At 46.4% G+C, this 22,836-nt stretch overlaps 1 protein-coding gene across 7 annotated transcripts in view; it reads left to right on the forward strand.

The window, feature by feature from the left end:
• The window catches only part of ZFX (zinc finger protein X-linked), a 640,129-nt gene that overhangs the window by 193,457 nt on the left and 423,836 nt on the right, over positions 1-22,836 (forward strand). For 6 of the 7 annotated variants that reach the window (XM_078657795.1, XM_078657790.1, XM_078657796.1 and 3 more), the window contains exon 3: positions 11,456-12,022. In XM_078657795.1, the coding sequence (XP_078513921.1) occupies positions 11,456-12,022 (567 nt within the window). The remainder of the gene's footprint in view (positions 1-11,455; positions 12,023-22,836) is intronic. The other variant, XM_078657797.1, reaches the window with a different exon arrangement.

Below are 22,836 nucleotides of genomic sequence, written 5' to 3' on the forward strand. Positions count from 1 at the left end.
CCCTCCCAGCAGACCCGGCAGCAAGAAAGCCTCTTGGTTCACCGACAAACTCAAAAACTCCAAAAAGAACTGCCGCACCCTCGAGAAAGCCTGGCGCCACGATCAGACCACAGATAACATGACCGCCCTCAAGAACGCCACCCGCAAACACCACCAGCTGATCCGCACCACCAAAAGGTCAACATTCAAAGAACGACTGGAAAACAACACCCACTACAGCAAGGAACTCTTCAGCATCGTCAAAGAGTTCTCCAACCCCAGCGCTGGAAACAACGACATCACTCCCTCGCAAGACCTCTGCGACTCACTCGCCTCCTTCTTTCACCGCAAGATCGCCGACATACACAACAGCTTCGGCGCACCAACCACGCACCCAACCACCGAACCAACGCCCCCCACCACCACCCTCTGCAACTGGACCCCGGTCAGCACCGAAGACACCACTCGCACGATGAACACCATCCACTCCGGATCACCAACCGACCTATGCCCCCACCACGTCTTCAACAAAGCCGACTCCATCATCGCACCCCAACTCCGGGATATCATCAACATCTCCTTCAACACCGCCACCTTCCCGGAGAGCTTGAAGCATGCCGAGCTCAGCGCCCTCCTGAATAAACCAACAGCGGACCCCACCGACCTCAAGAACGTCCGCCCCATCTCGCTCCTCCCTTTTCCTGCCAAAGTCATCGAGAAGACCGTCAACAGACAGCTCACCGCCTTCCTCGAGACGAACGGATCCCTCGACCCCTCGCAGTCCGGTTTCCGAGCCGACCACAGCACCGAGACCGCCCTGATCGCAGCCACCCATGACATCAGATCCCTGCTCGACAACGGGGAAACAGCTGCCCTCATCCTCCTGGACCTCTCTGCAGCATTCAACACTGTCTGCCACCGCACCCTAGTACAGCGCCTCAGCAACATCGGAATCCAAGAGAAGGCGCTGGAGTGGATCATCTCGTTCCTCGCCGGAAGTACCCAGAGAGTCCGCCTCCCCCCGTTCAGATCCGAGGCCACCGAAGTCATCTGCGGCGTACCACAAGGATCATCACTCAGCCCAACCCCCTTCAACGTCTACATGAGCTCTCTCGCAGCTATCGCACGCCAACACAACCTCAACATCATCTCCTACGCCGACGACACCCAGCTGAGCCTCTCCCTCACCAACGACCCCGCCACCGCCAGAGCCAACCTGCACGAAGGGATGAAAGACGGCGCCGAGTGGATGAAGAACAGCCGCCTGAAACTGAACTCAGACAAGACGGAAGTCCTCATCCTGGGATCGTCGCTCTCCGCCTGGGACGACTCCTGGTGGCCCCCTGCCCTAGGCACCACTCCCAAACCAACGGACCACGCACGCAACCTGGGCTTCATCCTGGACGTCTCCCTCTCGATGACCAGACAAGTCAACGCCGTCTCATCAACGTGCTTCAACACCCTGCGCATGCTCCGTAAGATCTTACGATGGATCCCCACCGAAACCAGGAAGACGGTCACCTAGGCGCTCGTCACCAGCCGACTGGACTACGGAAACACCCTCTACGCCGGAACCACAGCCAAACTACAGAAAAGACTACAGCACATACAGAACGCCTCCGCACGACTCGTCCTGGACATCCCCCGACACAACCACATCTCCAGCCACCTGAGAGACCTGCACTGGCTCCCCGTCAGCAAGAGGATCATGTTCAGACTACTCACCCACGCACACAAGGCTCTCCACGACCTGGGCCCCAAGTACCTCAACAACCGCCTGACTTTCTACACGCCCACCCGCCAGCTACGATCGACCAGCCTCGCCCTCACCGCTGTACCACGAATTCGTAAAGCCACCACCGGAGGAAGATCCTTCTCCTACCTAGCGGCCAAGACATGGAACTCCCTCCCCATCCACCTTCGGCTGACCCAGGACCATCTCTCCTTCAGGAAGCAACTCAAGACCTGGCTCTTCGAGCAGTAACGGACCCCTCCCCCCCAGTGCCTTGAGACCCTACCGGGTGAGTAGTGCGCTATACAAATTCTGTGATTGATTAATTGATTTAGTGAGACGGAAAACTCAGCCTTGTGACCCCATTATGGAATTCGGAGAGACTGGGCAGCCTTTGGAAAACGCAGGGTTTTGACAAATGGGATATCATCGGGATCTCGCAGATCAAGGACATTTGGGGAAAGGACACCATTCTTACGTTCGGTGCCCTCCAAGAAAAGTATCATCTACAGGAGAGTGAGCGCTATCGATACCTCCAAGTTAGACATGCCCTACTTACACATATCCCCAGAGGCACCACGCTTCCAGACGCCTCCCCCCTGGAATATCGAGTGTTAGATGGTCATCTCCCCGAAAAGATTATTTCGTTGATATATAAAAATCTTATCAACAATATGGGAGATCCGCTGGCAACCATTAGGGCACAATGGGACACTGATGGTTTGGAAGTAGACAACGAGGACTGGAGGGAAGCAGTCTCCTCTCCAAAGGTAGTGGCCATTCAAATGAGACTCAGGCTTGTGCAATTAAAGATCCTTCACCGATCGTACGTCACGGTGCCCCGGCTGGTACACATAGTTCTGGCGGAGTGTGTGGAGTGCCGGAGAGGGTGCGGAGAGATTGGAATTTTTATGCAAATATTGTGGCATTGTGCAGTAATACAGGAATATTGGGTTAAAATTCACGACAGGATTACAGAGGTGCTGGGGCTAGAGATGGTGCTGGGGGTAGAGATGGCGCTGGAGGTTCGCAGGTGTGTCCTAAATGTCTGGGAGCCTACGGACTTGAGTACATATGGGAAGCAGTCGGGGACCCTGGCGTGTATGATTGCTAAGCTTAACATTGCTCAGCTATGGGGCTCTAGCCAACCGCCCCGAGTAGAGAGGTGGATGGAGGATCTGGACTGGTGCATGTACAGAGAGAGGTCGGTGTATGTTGCTAGCGGCTGCCCCGCGAAGTGGGGGAAGGTTTGGGGTGCCTGGAATAGTTATCAGGGAGATATTTGTGTATCTCTGGTTGTTTGGGACGAAGAGGTAGCGCAGTTGTCCCTACGATCCCTAAATGTTTTTTTGTATGTATTATTTTGTCGTACGGAAATGTATACATGACCAATGTGGAAGCGATAAATGTCACCTGATGTCTTTCTTTTGGTTTTGTTAATAAAAAGATTTTTAAAAAAACAAAAACACTGTACTGACAGCTTATGACTGAGTCTTTCGAAACAATGCACAAAGCAGAACTTAGCATGTCACAAGAAAAACTGCCTTAATAGCGATGACGCCACTACGGAGAGTACGCAAACTGCAAGCATTAACTACGGAGGAACCATACGTGCAAATTCACAAGGACAAAATAGTTCTAAGAACCAATCCCCAGTTCCTACCTATGGTTGTGTGCAAATTTCACATGAATCAAAGCATTCAGTTATAATTTTTCTTTATAAACACACAAACATGACTAGAAAGAAGCGTTCATACCCTGGATGAAAGAAGAGCGTTACTATATTATCTACAGGAGACAAAACAATTCCGTAAGTGGAATCAATTTTTCGTCTCTTACTCTAAATCCAGCAAAGGTTCACCTGCTACAAAAGTAACAATTGCATGCTGGTTTATAGAGGCAATTCAAATATGCTACTCTTCAGGGGGAAAAAATTAAGTTCATGCACCAGAGCGCATTCAACGAGAAAAAAGAGTGCACCCCTAGCCTTCATAGAAAATGTGTCAATTGACACTATATGTGCAGCCGCTATATGGGCATCCCCACCTACTTTTACCAATCATTATTGTGTGGATATACAAATGAAAAAAGCAGCACACGTAAGAAACGCGTAAGAAACGTGTTCGCAATTCTTCCACATCTCAACCCCTCCATCCCAAGGAGGGGAAAACCGCTACATAATCTAAAGCACAGCATGTGAATCCCGAAAAGGATTCATGCTGTCAAACGAAATGGTTACCAGTAGGAGTAGTTTTGAAGTTTGAAGAGTTTTATGGGTTTACATGCGACCCACCCACCGCCCCAGAGATAAAGAAAGCAAACAGATGGGAAAAAGATCACTTAAAAGAAAGAACATATACTTAACTCAGGAAAAGTAAATAAATACCCTTAAGCACAACAAGAAGGGAAAAAAGAATCCAAAGATGGCTAACACATGCAGGAACTTCCAGGGCTCTGTCTGACATCACCCCAGAGATGGACCTAGAACCAAATGGTGGTCGAAGCCAACGAAAAAGAAAAGGATACGGAAAGAATTCTGGACCCAACCACTAGATGGGACCCAACAACTAGATGGCGGAACAATGCACAGAATGTAAATCCAGAAAAACTCTTCGAGCTGCAAAACTACTCCTACTGGTAAGTAACTGTTACGTTATCTGTAGGTCACAAGTTAACATATCCTAGTAATGGACAGGTACATTTGACTTTCTAAAAATGCATGCAGATTTCTTGCATACAAAGCTTTGCACGGTTAAAAACCTAGTCCAGCCCCTTGTTCTGCCCTTAGCACCTACCTTATGCCTACCCCAAACTCCACCCCCCCCGTCCACTGCTCCTTTTGGTGAGTACCTGCATGTATTTTCCTCCATTTAAAGCACTGGTCCTACTTTAAAACAGTTGATGCTACATTAATAAAGAAAGACTGAGTTTGGAAATTATGATAAGTACCAAAGGCAAATTGAGACTTTTGAGATATTTGATTTTCAGATCATGGAAAGCTGTGCACACGTAGACTCTGAATCTTCTTTAAATATCTTTCATCCTACTGGTTTGAGGACTGCATATGCTCAGTCCGGACTGTCTGCTCAGGATCTAGCAATGCTCATTGAGTAATGCTCTTGTGAAAATCTAATTAAAAAGATGAGCTGTACTTACATTTTTGCTTTTTATCCTTTGTCTACTATTTCCAGGAAAAAGTGTGTGATAACTTTTTTTTACAAAAAACAGATTTTATTGATCATCTTTCAAAAACATCAAAGCAGTTCATCAATGTCCAACATGGTATTCATTATGTACTCGTTTGACAGCTTATCTGGTATTTACTCATCTGAGTACTACATCGCCATATCTCATGTTGTATCCACAACCCCTGTTCCGCTCCCCTTTCCCTCCTGCAAGTCGCAGGTGCAGTGATTGTATCTTGGGTGTGGGGATGCAGCCTTGCCCCCCTTGGGCTTGTTCCCAGTACATCGACCCACTGAAATAATGTGTATGACAATGAGATCAGTTTGACATAATAACCATCCTGGCAATATGGACACTCCTATGTCAATGTCAGGTGCCGGGCTCTACTGATTTGCCCCCTCTCTGGGCTCTTTAATTCCTTCATGAGGATCTCCCAGACTCTGGCCACCTCAATATGTCATAACCTCCTTTTGGCCTCTCTCATCAATATTCATTTTTTGGATCCTGCCCATTTTAGGAGTTCTTTTCTCCAAGAGATTAGACTAGGGCCTCAAAGTTTTCCAGTTTCTAGTTATCTCAAGCTTTGCTAAGCATGAAGGCTAGGTACTGGAACTTATTAGTAACTTTAGTTTTAGCTGTGTAGGAAAACCATCTCAATAAGCAGCGCGGAGATGAGCAGGGGATCTTTTTATCGATACCTCACTCACTAGCTGCACTACCCCTTCCCAGTATTCTTTCAGGTGGGAGCAGGACCAAAACATGTGGATAATATGGGCTTGAGCTTCTCCGCGTGTCGGGCTGGCCGCCTCCTCTACCTGGAAGTATTGATGTATCTGTTCAGGTGTGAGATAAGCTCTGTTGAAGGCATAGTAGTTTATCAGTTTGAAACCTGCTTTTCTGGATATCTTGGGTATTCCGGCTAAGATATTTTCCCAGTCCTTCTCAGGTATTGGGGTATCTAAATCGTCTTCCCACTGGAGGCGGAGTGCCTCCAGCAGACATAACCAGTCTGCCCTAAGTGCTCTGTATAGGCAGGATATTGCCTTGATGCCTTCCGCTGGCAGTGCCATATAGTAACATCTCTGTTGCAGCTGGGGCTCTGTGGATACTGTCCTTCAATGTTTACGGATGGCTGCTGTGACAGCGCTATGTAACAGGAAATGTCCCCAAGGTAGATCGAACTCCATTCTGAATTCTTCGAACAGCAGCAATTCATTGTCCATGTACAGGTCGCCCATTTTGCGCGCCCCGGCTTCCATCCACACCTCTAGATCCTGCCAGTTGCCTCCATGTGGAAGGGCTTTTAGCATATCCATTGGCATGTCTGGCGAGTACGGTACCCTCACCCAATTCTCTGCAGTCCAAGGCACCAGCATTTCATCTGCACCTTGAGCTCTTGGGAATCAGTTTGGGACAGTCTGCGTACTCTAAGAAATACTCGTGTCAAGATACCCATCGAAGGCACGGTTAGTTCCAGGACTTCTGCTCTTTGGCGCCCCCGGGCCACATCCCGCCACTGCAGCTGGGCTGCTATATAATTGGCCTCAAAGTCTGGGGCCGCCAGACCGCCCTCCGTTATCGGGCACTGCAGTGTTGTGAGAGCGATCCTACAAAGTCACAAATTCCAGATGAACACCCGGATTTGGAAATTAAGATCTCTAAAAAGGGCCGCAGATATCCATAGGGGGACTGTGTTAAAATAATACAGCAGGCAAGGGAGCGCTATTATTTTAGGAAGAGCAATCCTACCAGCCACCAGAGTGGCAGCGTTCACCAGAAGTCCATGGATGCTCTCAGCCCTCATAGGGCTCTCCCTATGTTGTCTTCGTAGATACCTGCCCATGTATGGTATATATGGACTCTTAGGTATGGTAGGCAGTCAGGCTCCCAACGTAATCTCACCAAGTCCCCGGAGGGCGTCCTGTAGGGGTCACCGGGGCAAGCAGAGACTTTCCCCAACTCACTTTTAGGCCTGATATGGAGCCGAACCTCTCTAGCAGCGTGCGGTCTCCATCAAATCCTCCTCCCTCCCCTCTAAGAACAGCAACAGATCATTATTGTAGAGTGCAAAGAGGTAGTATGTATTTTGGACTTGCATACCTCTGTAGAACTGCCTTATTCGTGCTGCAATTGGTTCCGCAGCCAGGGCGAAAAGCTAAGGGGAGAGCAGGCAGCCCTGTCTGGTACCGCTCCCTACTGGCCACCTTTGAGATATAATTCTCCCAGTTCACACTCGAGCTGTGGTTCTAGTTTATAGGAGTTTGGACCATTTAATAAATCCAGCCCCATGCGCGCCATAACTTCATACAAGTAGGGCCATTCCAGGCTTTTTTTATATGTCCACGGCTAGGAACACTGTTGTTTCTGGGGCTTCCCTGTGCCTCTAAGACAGATAAGAGACGTCGTATATTCCCTGCCGTATTGCGGGAAGGAAGGAATCCAGCCTGGTGACCAGAGTGGTCATAAAAGACAAGAGACAGGTAGCGAGTATTCAGTTTAGGATTTTATAATCTATATTTAGCATTGACAGCGGGTGATATGCCGTTTTGTCATGGGCCGGTTTATTTGGTTTTAGAACAGCGGCTATGATGGCCTCTCTGGTTGTGTCTGGTAGGCAGACGTTGTTACGGGCAGCCTTGTAGAGCGTAACCAAGTGAGGGACCAACTCCGCAGAATATGTGGAGTAAAACTATGCTGGGAACTAGTCCGTACCCTAAAGTGTGGGATACCCTTGTTTGTTAGTGTTTATGTTTGCACTTTAATATAGTATGCTATATTTGTTTTCCTTGCATACCTTTCTCTTAGTCGTAAAATGTGTTTACTTTATCAGTGTGGCTGTGAGGGGGCACATGGAATGTTTGTGCAATTCCAGATACGTTAGTTGGTATTTATCAATTTATCTCGTAACTTTATGAACTGTTATGGTTTACACAGAGCGTGTTGTTTTTATTGTGTGCTTTGTTTTTTAATTGACTGTAATTGCATTCCTTTGGTAAGGTCCATAGAGTTAAAAAAAAAAAATATTAATAGTGCAAGGTGACTTGGTGCTCATCTGCACAAAGTCCTCCAATAACATTTTTGAACAATTTTTTAGGTTTCGTCCTGGCCGTAGCACTGCGTAAGCAGTGCTCCGCCCAGGGCGAAATCTTATGTCCTACATATGGGGCTTTGGTCCCGCCTCTGTCTTCCATTGGCTAGCTCCATAAATGGAGGCTAGCCATTGGAAGACATCAGCGTCAATCACTTTCTCCCGGTCAGAACGCGAATCGTGGGCGTTTCTGACTCTTTTTTTAAGTCCCGCCCCTTGATGCTGTGTGTCCCGGGCCGCGCTGTGATTGGCTGCCGGCCCGGGACACCCCCGTGACGCCATTCCCCGGGCCGCGCTGTGATTGGCTGCCGGCCCGGGACCTGACTTGTTTTATATTCCTCTTATCTGCCTGTAAATATTGTTTCGGTTGCCCGAGTTACAACAAGATCGTTTACTGCGAGGCACTCGGAGGCAGAACATTTCTGGGCTGGTTGGATAGTATCGAAAGTGACAGAGTTTACCCCCTCCACAGAAGCGTGGCTGGCACTCTACAGCCCCCGACACTCCTTGTGACCCTGGTTCATTTGAGTGACACTGCTCTCCGCTCCCTGGGGTAGCTGCAGCGCTCCGGCAGGAGCAGAACCCGAGGTTTTGATTGAATTTCTTGCCCGTGTTTATCATTATCGGCCTCGGACGGACGTATCCGCTCTGTCAGTGACATCTGGAGTTTATTAGCGCTGCAAGGGTTTCCCCCTCCTTCAAGCAGCGCCGGATAGTGCTGCGCGCAGCAGAGCCCGGAGGCCAAGGCCGGTGTTTGCCTCTCTACACACGGCGTGCCGTGTGATAACAGCCGGCGGGGCTCAAGTGCTGACTAGGCGCTTTGTGTTTACAATTGTAGCGCTGCGAGGATTTCCACCTCCTTCAAGCAGCGGCGGATAGTGCTGCGGCAGCAGAGCTCGGAGATCAGGGTCGGTGTTTGCCTTTCTACACACGGCGTGCCGTGTAATAACAGCCGGCGGGGCTCAAGTGCTGACGAGGCGCTTTGTCTTTACAGTTGTAGCGCTGCGGGGCGCCCGCTGTGCAGGCGCTTTCTCTTCCGGGTCCACCGAGTCCTGTCCTCTTGGTCACACGGCCTTGCCGGGTGCGTTTCAAGCCCGCCCAAGCTTATCGGCGCTGGGATTTCCTTCTGTCAGGGAGCCATGTTGCTGTGCTTGGTCCTATCAGACGTCTCTGCTTAGTAATATGGCGGTGTCTTGCACGCATGCGCGCTCCGTTCTATCTCACGCTACAACACAAAGTGCTTTACAGCTGTGTGTGTGTTTGGTGATCTCTGCTCTTCTGCTGCCTGTCACTTTTTCGACTCTGCCATCTCGTCGTGCTGTCCCACGGGACCTGCGTCCTCTGGGTGAGTGTTATGTTTCTGTGCATATTTCCATTCCTGGTGGGGTTTCAGGCACCTGTTGCTCTGGTATTTGCCTGGCAGCTTTCATCGGTTGATTTCCCCCATTTTGCCCTATTGTTTTCGGTCCTGGCGGATTGCGTGTTTGTGCTTTCTGTTTGTTGGGCTTCTGCGTACTGCTTTTGTTGCAGTTCTTACCTGCTGGTTGCTTTGTCTATTTTTGGTGTGCATGGTGGTGTTTTGGTGAGCGGCGACGTAATACCGGTTCTGGTGGCTTTGTGTGCTAATGCTCCCACTGTAAGACCCTGTGTTTGCACTTATGGTTACGTGTTAGAGCTCCCAGCGGGTCCATTCCGCCTTTCATCCTTCTGAGGTTGATAGCGTGGACAGTGGAGGAAAAGGGTTTAAAACCGTGTTATCACATATAGCAGAATGACGTAGGGTATGTAGAGGCAAGTAAAAAATAATAGAAGTCCCACAAAAATACTCGTAAGCAGTGGTTGGTAATATCAATTTGTATTGTAATTAATCCATACATGACTAGCAAACCTTTCTTACTTATTGTAAACTTGGTTTGCACAGCATAAATCATGTTGCACTGCTCTTGTGTAAGTTCTTACCAAGTGTCACTTGTAGCGTGATGTGCACAGTATTGGACAATGTTTTGGGAATTATTTTAGATTTCCTTATGTATCAAGCTGCTCCCAAAAATTGTGAGATTTGGGGACAAATTACTACTATGGAATTGCACTTTTCATGCGAAGAAAATACTATTGGATTCAGTAATTTAGTGTTTGTGTAGAAACGCATACAGAATTGAAAACCTAAGTCAACTAGTGTTAGGTTATGTTCTTGGTTGAATTTACCAAAGCGGTCTCGGGAATACTCTGTCGTGAGAAATAGTGCAGAGTGACTGCAGAGTGCTAGGGAGTGCAGAGTGACTGCATAGTGACTAGGGAGTGCATAGTGACTAGGGAGTGCATAGTGTCTAGGGAGTGCAGAGTGACTAGGGAGTGGAGAGTGACTGCAGAGTGCTAGGGACTGCAGAGTGACTGCTAGGGAGTGCTAGGGAGTCCAGAGTGACTGCAGAATGCTAGGGAGTGCTAGGGAGTGCAGAGTGACTAGGGAGTGCTAGGGAGTGCAGAGTGACTAGGGAGTGCGAGGGAGTGCAAGGGAGTGCTAGGGAGTGCAGAGTGACTAGGGAGTGCTAGGGAGTGCAGAGTGCTAGGGAGTGCAGAGTGCAAGGGAGTGCAGAGTGACTAGGGAGTGCTAGGGAGTGCAGAGTGCTAGGGAGTGCAGAGTGCTAGGGAGTGCAGAGTGACTAGGGAGGGCTAGGGAGTGCAGAGTGCTATGCCATTTATTTATCTGTTTTCAAAACCAACACATAAATACAAATTTTGTCATTTACAATGCCAATAGCTCTAACTTTTCCAAAGACGAAACCTTTGCATTGTAAATGCTTGTTTTTTCTTGTGTGCATCACAAAAACAGGGCAAATCTGATACTTCATTACTCAGGACTGTCTTTGTTGCACAGAAAAGACCAAGGACATAATTTGGTTCGAGGGAACGCTATTTTTCAGGACATAGTTTATGATCGTTCTTGAAGCAGCTGGCTCTGTCTTTGGCTGTCATATGAGTGTTTATCACCTTAAAGTCCATAAAACTGCCTTTGGAGATAAAAAAGTATAAGGTATAAACTGCAAAAACTGTCTTAATCCAGATAATTACTTCACTATAATTAAAACGTACAATTGCTATCCAGGGCTGCAAATGTTATAGTAAGCTAACTAGTTTTCCTAACAAAGGTGTTTCCTAATGACCAGCCACTGTTTCTACCCTTGATGATCAGGTTATCCTCTTTCTATTTAAAACATTACGACTATACCAATTTTGAAGTTTGATTTAGTTGAATATATTGTAAAGGATATTTATTACTTAACTGGGAGGAATAACATTTAGTTTCCATTGTGTTCTACTGAATCTTTGGTTTTGTATAGCAATGAGGTACATTATGTAATGTTTGTTTCTGTGTAGTGTATATGTTCAGACTACTAGCTGCAAAAATAAATAGGGTGCACTTGTTGTTTCTTGTGTCCTGACCACTTTATTTTTCTGTCTTTCACAAACAGATGCACCTCTTGATGGAGATCATCAAATTGTTGTGGAAATCCAGGAGACTGTCTTTGTATCGGATGATGTGGACTCCGATATTAATGTGCATAACTTTGCTCCAGATGAAGCAGATTCTGTAGTTATCCAGGATATAATTGATGACTTGGTGATCGAGGATGTTCAATGCTCAGACATCGTGGACGAAGGCAATGTATCAGAAACTATAATAATTCCTAGCCAAGTACTGGACACTGAAGTTGTGGATGGAGTTTCGTTGGGACACTGTAATGTTCCAGATGATGTTCTGGTTTCGAACATCACGCCGGAGTCCATCTCTGTACCTGAAAATGTAATGACAGGCGAGGTAATGCACGTGCATGAAGTTGCCAATTTAGAGCACGTCGTGCAGGATGATGTCTTAGAAACAGACATTATGTCTCATAATCTGTCGGCCAACATAATTTCAGAAGAGGTCCTGGTAACAGACTGTGTCTCTGAAGCAGTGATTGATGCTGATGGTATACCTGTAGAGTGCCAAGATGAAGACAGCAAAAGCAACTGTGACGACTACCTGATGATTTCTTGTGAGTGTTATGGAATTGTAGTATTACTGGTTAAAGAAGCCTGGGGAGGTCGGTTTGATTTCTGCCTTACTATAACAACGAACATCTGTGATCAGTTAAAACTGTTGCCTTCAGTTAGGAAGTACTCTGTCATTCCTGCTCTACCTCCTTGACCACTGATTCAAAACTGTGCCTGCAGCACAGTCTGGGCAGGAAAAGGCTTCTCAAAAACATGTTAATTACTTTTTTTGATCAGGGAGCTACCTGGTATGTCTCCTCTTATGCATCTGCCCCACCACCTACAAAGGCATCATCAACTGTCCTCACCTAGTTCCTGTTTTTTAACTCATCGGCATTAAGCAAGGAAGGGCTTCTCCTCATAGTCTTCTGTTTTTTTAGCAGTGACTATTGTTCCTCCTCCCTCTTTGGAGGGACATTTTTCTTTTGTTTTACATCTTTTTCGATTGACCTTCCTCATGAAGCAGTATGCTATGTGCTGTGGTTTCTTCTCAATAGCTGGTCTACACATTGCTTGCATTTGGAGAGTTTCTGTGTAGGAATACACCTCGAGTTGCCCACGATACAAGGCTAGCAACTTTGTGGCTGAATTTACCCTGATGTGTTGGGAAGTGGTTTTTAGTACTGGGATTGGTACTCTTTTCAGCAACTAATATTGTAACAGTGTGAGGGCTACTGCTATAACGTTTGGAACCTCCATAGCCTGTTCAGGAGGCTATCAATGGTAACACACAGCCTCTTGAAGTGATAAGTATTGCGGGGACACAAAAGAGTGTTTGTGGTGCATTTGGACACCACCGAACAGACCTAGAGCAGTCTGGGGTACATATGCTCCAGAAGCTAAATTCTGCAGGCATGTTTATGAAACCTGAACAAGGCTCTTCCTTCGAAGATCACTCCCTCCAGGGTCCTGCTATCTTGGTAGGGCATTACCTATGGATTAATTGAGAAATAATATGAACCCAAACCTCTTTCTAGTAAATGCAAACCTCACTATTGGGTAAGATGAAGATATTTACACTTCTTGACCATCTGTCCGAAGCCCTTTTGACAAAGTTATTCTTCCAGTGCTTCATACTAAATAAAATAACATGGACAGAAAAGGAAAGAAGTGAAAGATTACCAGTTTCAGGTCTGGTTATTTTAGTGCCATTGTTCTAGCACTGGGCAGGGAGTCTTGCCAAAATAGTACTATCATTGAGCCGCTTAGGTCACCAGTCCATGATCCAAATTGAAATGTGATATAGCTCTGCATCTTACTGTTCCTCTCACTTTTTCTCCAGAACATTTGTATTCAGCTGAGGTTTCCTTCACCCCTCATTATTTATTCCTCCTCTGTGTTACTCCTTTCGATGCATATATCTTACCGCAGATTCCTCACTTAATGAGTGAGCTTCCTTTCAGTGCTAGATTGGATCTGGAAACTTTTTCTCCAGCAATAGCACTACATCTTTGCGAGGTGTTACGCACCATGTTGCTTGAGCCATGTCTCCATCTACCCCAGACATGAGGACATATAAGATACCTGTTGGCACACTGGCATTAGTTACTATTTTTGCATGCCTCATCGATGCAAATCTAAAGGTCACAGACTTCAGTCTGCAGATTTTCGACAGCGACCTGGTTAGATGTCTTCTAACATTTTAGAGCTTATTTCCCATTGCAGATGTCAAATGGTGTCCTCTTCAGACCCTCATGACAAATGCATGTGGTGTCTTGCATCCAATCAAGACACCTCTGGCAGCTATTCCTTCTTCCTCAATGCACCCAAAGGTCATCAGGGAGTGGAAGACTAAGTTAATTTTGTTCAATGCTGTCAGGGATGCGCCTACACATTCCACTTCTTCCTTCAGGTAAGTCTTCAAATAAGTTTCGATCTCCCTGAAGATTGTCCCTCAAAAGGCATAAAAAGCACCCTAGAAAGAGAGTAATCTTCTTTTTGTTCAATAAAACGTTCCTGCTTCCTGACGCTATGAACTTCCACGTCTTTGGAGTATTTCTGTGTTGAAAAAGATAAATTGAGAATTTCTGACACCATCTGCTGACTCTGTGCCATTTGTTTCCTTCAGGTTCGATATGCTGGATTTCTTCAGGACTGCTCCTTTCCGCTGTGGGCCAACCCCAAAGGTGGACCCAGTGTTGTTTGCTTGGCTACTCTGAAGGCTCTGATCCAGATGCCATCTGACTCTGAAGCTGTTTAGGTAGCTCTAAAGAAGGGTGTATCCCTCACCCCTGTAGCATTCCTTCTGAGAAAGTCAGCTTGTTGAATACAGTAGTACAAATAGCAGCAAAAGCATTGGAATTGACCTTGCCCTTTGTGGAAACAAAATCTAACATTTTCAAAGTGATCTTGCAGCCCTTCTTTATAGTTTCAGAGCCTCTACTACCTTTCAGTTAGGTACTATTAGAGCCTATCTTTGATACTTGAGGGAAATAAACCTTCTTGGGCCAAGTAATCCATAGTGGATAGCTAAATGGCACAGACCAATTCAGTGTGATCGGAAATTCATGTCATCTGACCCTTTACTGGAAAGTCTTTTTGCTGAATTCTCATATGCGAAATTTAACCCAAATGTTGCCACTGTTTGAGTGGCCCACGCTGGGGATCAGTTGGGTAATAGCTCAGTATTTATTGAATCTCATCCCTCTATTTAAGACATGTATACTTCTTTTGACTATAGATAAGGACCAAGGCTACTTGGACTGCACAGTGACCAATTTCTAGTCAAACATGTTTGGTATGCTAGGGATATACTTGATATCAAAAGGGATGTAAATGGAAAATCCGAAAAAGGGGCAAACATTAAGGAAAATGCGTTTAAGTTGGAAATGTTATAAAGCCTGAAAGCTCAGCGTAATTAAGTGGACTGACCTTCTTGCTATCTGCAGGTAAAGTAATTCCAGAAGATTTAGGGATTATGTAAATCCTTTTGGCTCTGAGATAAGTGTTGTAGAGCACTACGTTGTGCTAGATAAATGGCAACTTTATACAAGAGACCTTGATATGTCTGAATCAGTCTCCAGTGTGAATCTTGCAGTAATTGTGGTGGTTATCCCTGCATCATTTGACTCTTAAGATAAGTAATACAATTAGAAGTTTTAAGATAGAGAGAACCCTGGCCTTATTGGGCTTTTTGTGTCAATTTTTAATAAAAATGTAGACTTTTTACAGAGTTTATAAGCCTTCCATTTCAAGTTTTTACGCAATCCTCTATCCTCAACGGTATTGTTTCCGTATGCATTTCCCACTTCTCCACGTATTGTACCGACATCGGAATCAAACTTCGATCGGAAAACCTCATGGATGGCCTTCAAGGCCTAACCGCGCCCAGTTAGCTCTCTGTCGATGGATCGTTTAAATTCGGTCCTCGGTGCCGCTCGAAGTATCTGCGCACCGACTCACACGACGTGTGCAACTTGTACTTGTCTCAGGAGTACAAAAAAGAAGACTGTGACGCCTGCAGGTCGTTTCTATCAAAAAAGACTCTTTGCGATTGTCGGGCTTGACGTCGTGAGGTGCAGCGTCAAAGCATCGAAGACACACCGGACATCTTCCGTGAAGACTCCAGCCAAGAAGACATCCAGTCTTCAGAGGCAGAGGAGGAGGAAGCCTTCTCCATACAAGATTCAGACTCGAGATAGACCTTGACGCCGAAGAACTGCCGCAGGAACAAGGTGACGTGAGTACCAAAGACCCCTTGCCCCCACAAATTCAGAAAAAACCCACTGCCTCGGCACCAACTCTGCCTTCTGGCCAAGGTCGGCATCGAGACGACGTTTCTGACGCCCCGTCTTCGGTCTGGCACCAAAACTACCAGTCAAGCCTTCCGACTCTGTACCGAGTCCCCATGCCTCCTCGGAGCTGAAAGCCTCCGGTTCCAAACACAATTTCGTCTCGAAGCCGAAATCTTCCGCTCCAAAAGCCAAGCAGCCTTTGGAGCCGAAACCCTCCACACCGAAAGGTCAGCCTTAGTCGATGCCAAAAACTTCGGCACCAAAGACTCGAAGACACCCTTTCGGATCGAAATTGGACACTATTCAATTACCCCCCGATCTGAAGCAAAAGAGGCTCCATATTCATGCAGGCACTGGCCATATCCATTGAAAGCTACCTATAAAACGAAAGATTCAAGAAGAGGACACTTACAAAATCCGCTTGAAAAGAAAGTCTGTGGCTACCAGTCCTTTTCATATACCATCGCCTCCTCTTCCAGCACCTCTGTCACCACATGAGAATCCTTTGCAGATTACACCACAGGATTCTCTATCACATCATGACGATGATGATGATGCATATGATGGGGGGGGAAAGGATATTCCAATAGATCCATGGACAGATTACATAGTGGATCCCCCAGATGATACTGATCCAAACCTTTATCCAGCCTAACCATCTCCTCCAGACGACAATGCATCACACCAAGAGCTCATTGCCAGGGCTGCATATTACCATAGGGTAGAGCTCCACAAAGAATCACTTGAGGAATATTTTTTGTTTGATACCTTAACATCAACAGAAAAGTCATCACAGTTGCTTCCAATGCTTAAAGGCCTGATGCGGCATGATGATGAGATTTTCAAAGATCCAGTCAGAGCACACAGTCTAACACCTAGAGTGGATAACGCATATAAGGCCTCTCCTACAGACCCCATTTTTATCAAGGTACAAGTGCCATTAGATTCCCTAGTCCTATCTTATGCTCGTAAGAGAGCAAATTATCAAACATCAGGGGATACTCCTCCGTCAGATAAAGATTCCAAACTGATTGATGCTTCTGACAAGCGCATAGCTGCACAGGCAGCAAATCAGTGGTGCATTGCGAACACCCAAGGCCTTCTAGCTAGATATCACAGGGCACACCAGGACGAAATGGAGCGATTGCTTCAATATCTTCCAGAAGAGCATAATGTTAAGGCACAAGACTTAGTGAATGAGGGTAAGCTCATTTCAAATTCCTCTATTGGTTGTGCTCTAGATGCCGCAGACACAGCAGCTAGAGAGGTTAACACTAGCATCCTACTTAGGCAACACTCTTGGTTAAGGATTTCAGGTTTTAAACCTGAAGTCCGACAATCTATCCTTACCACACCATTTGATAAGGAACATTTGTTTGATCCTAGCGTCGACCAGGCACTTGAAAAAATGAAAAAGGACACTGAAGTTGTTAAATCTATGGGAGCGCTTCAGACAGCATCTAGCAGAGGTTCCTTTCACCGCTCCTCCTATAGGGGTAGATCAAAACCACACCCACAGATCAAAACACCTCAGCTTATACAGGTAGTAGCCAGGCCTCTCCCTCCAGAGTTTTTTTCCAAAGGGGGTTATAGAGGCAACACTTTCAAAGGTAGTGGTAAGGGTAACACACCCCGTAACTCTCCTTCCCGCAACTAACAATGACATGCTCACACTTCCCCTCGATCATACCACACCTGTCGGGGGAAGACTTCAAAAATTCCTCCCCATTTGGCAGTCTATAACATCAGACAAATGGGAGCTTGGAATTTTCTAACATGGTTATTTTCTGGAGCTTACCAGCAACCCCCCAAACCTTTCACCTCGATCTCACAGTTTATCTGCAGAACAGATACACTTACTAAAACAAGAGGTTCAGTCTCTTTTACTAAAGGGAGCAATAGAGCCAGTTCCAATACAGTACCATGGCTCAGGCGTTTACTCTCTCTACTTTCTCACCCCCAAAAAGGGTGTGTTCCTAAGACCTAGTTTAGATCTGAGACAGCTAAACCATTACATACTGTCCGAGCACTTGCAAATGGTCACACTTCAACAGGTACTCCCACATCTATAGACAGCAGACTTTGTTTACTCTGAATTTAAAAGAACGCATACTATCATGTTCCAATTCATCCAGCTCATCTCAAATACCTCAGATTTGTCATAGCAGGCAAGCACTTCCAGTTCAAGGTGCTTCCCTTCGGAGTGACAACATCGCCCAGAGTATTTTAGCCAAATGCCTCGCAGGGGTCGCTGCTCATCTCAGGAGACAACACATTCACGTCTTCCCCTACCTAGATGACTGGCTCATCAAAGCCAGCACTCACCAAAACTGTCTGCAACACACACAGATTACCATAGATCTACTTCATCAACTGGGAGTTACCATCAATACACAAAAGGCTCACCTGCATCCCTCACAGATGCAGTCTTACCTGGGAGCCACTCTAGTCACAGTCAAAGTTCTAGACTCTCCCAATGTAGCCAGGATACACTATTCAAGCTACCATTCATCAGTTTCAGCCCAGGAAATCATTACCACCCAGAATGTTCATGCAACTGCTGGGAATGATGGCCTCTTGCATAGCATTTGTACCCCATAAAAGGCTTCACCTGCGCCCCCTGGAACAATGCTTGTCACATCAGTGGAATCAGTCACAGGGTAAATTAACCGATCTAGTGTTGGTAGACAGCTGTACACATCACTCTCTGCAGTGGTGGAAACCACAAATCTTATCAGCAGGCCGGCCTTTCATAGACCCTGTTCCACAGATGGTGCTCACAGCGGACACATCTCTAACAGGTTGGGGTACTCATCTCAAAGATTACACAATACAAGGGTTGCGGAGCAACACGCACAAGACTCTCCACATCAACTATCTGGAGCTATTAGCTGACTTCCTAGCGCTAAAAGCTTGTCAAACACCTCCCGTAGCCAAGACTGGCCTAGTCCGGACAGACAACATGACCGCAATGTATTATGTGCAGAAGCAAGGTGGGACACTCTTTCTCCAACTGTCAACACCCGCTCAAACCATTTGGAATTGGGCGGTTCGACACAACATTTATCTCCTGGCAGAACATCTCCCAGGGGTAAGCAATCAAATCGCCGATCTCCTCAGCCGAAGAATGCTACAAATTCACAAGTGGGAACTTCACCCACAGGTTCTCTTTCCATATTTCCAACAAAGTGAATTTCGGCAAATAGACCTATTCGCCACAGCCGAAAACGCAAAATGCCCAAACTTCGGCTCCAGGTACTCACACCAGCAATCACAGGGCAATGCCATATGGATGAACTGGTCAGGGATATTTACCTATGCTTTTCCCGCTCATTTTATGTGTGGTTCGGAAGCTCAGGCAGACATCCCTCGCACTAATTCGAGTTGCTCCCACATGGGCTCGTCAACAATGGTACACCACCCTGTTGGAGCTGTCACTAGTTCCACATCAAAAGTTACACCTGAACTCCAGTCTTCTCACAAATAACCATGGTGAAATCAGACATCCAAATCCCACAGAACTGAATTTAGTGATCTGGCTCCTGAAGTCCTAGAGTTTGGATACTTAAAGTTACCACCAGACTGTATGAATATTCTAAAAGAAGCAAGAAAGCCTACCACCACAGCTTGCTATACTGCCAAATGGAAAAGGTTAATGGTATATGGCAACAACAAAATCAATCCTTTAGATGCTTCCATACAGAATATTATCTGTTATTTGTTACATTTACAACAAAGAGGACTGGCTTACACGTCTATTCGTTTGCACCTCGCAGCTGTAGCTGCCTACTTTCAAAATAGACAACATCTCTCACTATTCAGAGTTCCAGTAATTAACCTTTATGGAAGGTTTAAAAAGGGTAATACCACCAAGGATTCCTCCTGCTCCAGTCTGGAATCTCAACATTATCCTCACAAGGCTCATGTGCCCACCTTTTGAACCATTACACAAATGCCCTTTACAGTTCCTTTCCTCGTTGCTATCACATCACTGAGGAGAGTTGATGAGCTACAGGCATTAATGCTAGAAGATCCCTTTTTTCAGCTACATAAAGACAGGATAGTTCTCTGGACCAATCCCAAATTCCTTCCTAAAGTAGTTTCTGCGTTTAATATAAATCAATCGGTTGAGTTACCAGTTTTCTTTCCTCAACCTGATTCTGCTTCAGAACGCACTCTTCACACGCTTGACATTAGCTTTATTATAGTACATAGATAAAACAAAGGACTTTTACAAAACAAAACAACGGTTTCTAGCATTTGCTCCACCTTATAAAGGCAATCCTATCACTAAATCTGGTATTGGAAGATGGATTGTTAAATGCATTCAAACATGCTATACTAAAGCCATAAGAACTTTGGCTATACCCCCTAGAGCGCATTCAACTCACAAAATTGGGGCTTCTGTTGCCTTTTTAGGTAACATCCCTCTAGCTGACCTATGTCAAACAGCTACATGGTCTACACCACACACATTTACCAAACACTATTGTGTAGATGTATTAGCACAACAACAAGCTAATGTTGGCCAAGCAGTACTTAAAACACTATTCCAAACAACTGCAACATCTATAGGTTAGCCACCGCTTTGGGAGTATACTGCTTTATAGTCTATGCAAAGCATGTGTATCTACAACACACATGCCTCGAACGGATAATATTACTTACCCAGTAAGAGTCTGTTCTTGGCATGTAGAGCTGTAGATTTACATGCGCCCATCCACCTACCGGGCACCTTTAGTTGTTGCAGTTCTTCATTATACATTTATAGGCATAGACATCTCTATACTACACTGTAGGAAACTGGCTCTATATATACTACACCAAAATGAGGTATAGTGTGTATAGAGTCCAAGTGACCCCAGTGGTAGGCAGAGCTTAAAGTTAGATAGAATCTTACTCTCTAGTTGTGGTAGAGTGGTCGAGCAGTAAGGCAGTATCAGAGGGCAGTGTTAAGCATTTGATGTACACACTCGTCAACAAATGAATTCACACACTCAATAACTGAACTCTAGGCCAATAGTTTTTGTATAAAAATATATACTGTTTTATTTTTAGAACCAAGCAAGCCTGGCACAGTTACGCATTAAATACTTTTCAGTAATAAGTTACTGGATATAGAACAGTTTGAAAATGCAATAGAACTTGTACTTTGTTTGATTTACAGGGGATGCAGCAGGTTGCAACACTGAACAAATACAGTACATTGAAATGAATAGGCTTTTTCAGTAAATTACAGGTAAGTTACTCGAAGCGCGTCGGAATGGAAATGAACTCGCGCTCGATAAACAATACCGTCCAATTGGAAAGGGAATACACGCCGAAATATAACTTCTTTCTCGAAGTCGATCCGGAGCGCTTTGATCCTCATCCGAACCTGATGGCGGAAAAAAACAATCTAAGGATGGAGCCGATGCCCATGCGCACTATCACCCAAGGGAGGAGTCACCAGCCTCGTGACTACAAAAGACTTCTCCAAGAGAAAAACAAGTGCAATCATTCGAGCCCAACACCAGATGGAGATCTATTCATAAATGTACCACTCTGCAGCCCTCTATGCCAAGAACTGATGCATACTGGTAAGTAGCATATTCCTTACGTTACTTTTCTAACTCAGTGCTGGATACCTAGATTCAGCACTGGGACATTTCCTGTAAACAGGTAAGTAAATACGTTTTGGTTATTTGTGCGATTTTTAAAGAATATTTTTAGATTTCAAAATTCCACACTTAGAAACTTTTTGGAAGAAAATTGTCATGTTATTCAATGGAGGAAAAACAGGTTATTGGTTCACAGGTAAGTAATCGACTGTGGGAGCTAAGGTTCTGGGATTCCGTGGCCCCCAGGGTCAGTGATGCACTGTTGTTGCACCCTCAGAGGCACTAGGGCGGCCGGGTGCATAGGGTTGAGGCCAAGTGTTATCCAATGGGGGATAGGGGACCTCCGGTTGGTGGCTGCTGGCAAGCAGACCACTTGGTTGTCGCAGCAAAGCTCCTATGGTTAAGGTCAGGACAAATGGGTAAACAAAGTACCACAAAGGGAGCACCCTCAGCGGCACTGGGACGGCCGGGTGCAGAGTGCTGTTTCGAGGTCGGGTGCCCTGTTGTTTTCAATAGAGAACCTCCGTTTACAAAAGCACTGCAGGCAGGGAGATGAAGGACTTCTGGGTGGGACCACCACTTGGAGAGGTAAGTTGGGAAGTTAAGGATTGGTTAGGCACCCTTGGTGTGGACACACAAGGCCATGGGGCGTCGGATGCAGGGGTGCCTTTTGGGGTCGAATCTTCTTACCAGTTCCTGGTTGCGGTTAGGGGGCCTTCTGGATTTAGGCTGCAGGTGTCGGCTGGAGGCAGGTCAGGGGTCGCTGAATCTCTGGTCAGGATCGCCGGGGTGACCTCCTTGTGGTGTTTTTCAACACTCGAGCTCGGGCCGGGTTCAGTGGGTGTAGAACGGGCTGGATTCGCGGTCACTGACTGCTGCCAGAGGTTGCAGTTGAACAAATCCGCTGTTCACAGGAGACCAGTCTTTGGAAGGGAAGGCAGGCAGGTCCTCTGGTGTTTTTGAGGTTGCTGGCTGCAGGACACACCAGGATTTTGCAGGAGTAGGTTCAAGGGGAGTCAGACCAAGTCAATGGGCATCTAACTCTTGTTAGCTGGCTGCCCAGCTGTTCGATCCTTCTTCTTCTTTTCTTCTTGTTGTCAGGCTGGATCTGAGCAAGCATGGTTCAGGGTGTCCCCTAAATACTAGATTTAGGGGCGTTAAAGGTAGGTAAGGGCAGGGACCAATGGATCCCTTCCCTGGGGTGAGTACACCCCCTATTGTGCCACCCTCCAGTGGGGGGGGGGCAGAATCCTATCTCTGGTTGGCTATGTCCCCCCAGCCTCAAGATGACGGGGACTCCGAGTTGTGCTTCACCTCGCCTCCCCCACCTGAGGGGTGGAGTTGGCAGAGGTGGGCACACCGCTTTCCCTCACTTGTTTTTCCCACCGGCTCTCCCGCCCAAAGTGGGGGTAGAACAAGTGGGTCCAGTTGCTCAAAGCAGCAAATGGTCTGCCTTTGAAGCTTCCCCTTCGTGAACTCTGC

The sequence above is a fragment of the Lissotriton helveticus genome, chromosome 8 (genome assembly GCF_964261635.1).
Source record: "Lissotriton helveticus chromosome 8, aLisHel1.1, whole genome shotgun sequence".
NCBI classification, from domain to species: Eukaryota; Metazoa; Chordata; class Amphibia; order Caudata; family Salamandridae; genus Lissotriton; species Lissotriton helveticus.